The 1,284-nt window shown below is 28.5% G+C and overlaps 1 protein-coding gene across 1 annotated transcript; it reads left to right on the top strand.

The window, feature by feature from the left end:
• Positions 1-330: 330 nt before the first annotated feature.
• LOAG_15258 (hypothetical protein) lies at positions 331-501 on the top strand (the record flags this gene model as incomplete). The annotated part of the gene is made up of 1 exon (XM_003150749.1): positions 331-501. One exon carries the CDS (start codon positions 331-333, stop codon positions 499-501), a length of 171 nt encoding a protein of 56 aa, XP_003150797.1.
• Positions 502-1,284: the final 783 nt, after the last annotated feature.

The following is a 1,284-nucleotide window of genomic DNA, read 5'->3' on the forward strand; positions in this document are numbered from 1 at the left end:
AATGAATTTCTTTTCCTTTAATATATTCTATATTATATTTCCAGTGTGATAACCTCATGTTTGCTGAGAAATGTTCGAAATGTAAATCACCTTCTGTTAGGTCTAAAATAAAATTTCACTATATACTACCCAATCATTTCTGTTAGGTATTGGTCGAAGATCACATGTACAAATGTTAGCAACAACAACAATAAAACTGTTCCGGAAATTTCCAAAATGCAATTCAACCAATGAAAACTAACTGCCTAATATGACTAAATATTGATAAAAACTATTTTGCAGTATTTTACTCCGAATGTGGACTACGTAGTGTTCAATTGATTGTATGTAATGTGCTTAGGTAATGCTCGAAAAAGGGATCTGATTGCACATAATATAACTCACACAGGTAAGAAGCCGTTCAAGTGCGATATATGTGATAAAAGATTCACTCGAAGTGATTATTCGCTTGTACATAGAAGGACTTCTCACAGAGGTGAGAAGCCGTTTAGCTGTTTTTAGTGCAACAAGAATTTCTCCCAATCACAGTATTTGAAAACACATATGAAGATTCGAGAATTTTTTAATTTTCGAGAATCTCTAAGAAGAAGAAACTGTCCTTTTATGTTTAACCGTTTAGCGTTCCTTAAAAAACCAATGCTGCTAGTACAGTCTGGAATGTTCAAATTACAAACGTTTGCTACTTTATCAGTGTTGCATAATTAACTGATAAGCTGGAGTGCTTAAGCTATTTTGATCATTAAATAGCATAATTTTTAATTTCATTGGGAAGCTTGAGTGGTAATGAATTGAAATTTCATTAAAATTTTCCAATGCATTATCCATCAATGGTTCAATTATTCTTAATTAATTAGTTCATCAATATAAGGCAACCAAATTAAAAAATTGTAGGACAATTCGAAAAGATGAATTTAAGAATACTATCGTATTCCTATTTCAAGAATACTATCGTATTCCTATAGATGCAATGCTATCGTATTCCTATAAATATAATCCTATCGTATTCCTATAGATACTATCATATTCGTATTTTTATATTGTATTTGGATTTATTATAAAAGGAAAAAAATAGCATTAAAAAAAAACTGACGGAAAGGATAGCATTTATTTAAGAAATAAAAAGAGAAATTGAATTTTAAATCGTGACTTTCTGAATTGTTTGGAATAATTTGATTCCTAGAAACTAAATTTCAAATTACAATTTTTCCCGAAAAATTAAATTTTAAATCATGATTTGCTAAATTACTTGCAATAAATTATTTTAATAATTTAATAAATTATAAG

This window comes from Loa loa (assembly GCF_000183805.2).
Source record: "Loa loa unplaced genomic scaffold supercont3.1712, whole genome shotgun sequence".
NCBI lineage: Eukaryota > Metazoa > Nematoda > Chromadorea > Rhabditida > Onchocercidae > Loa > Loa loa.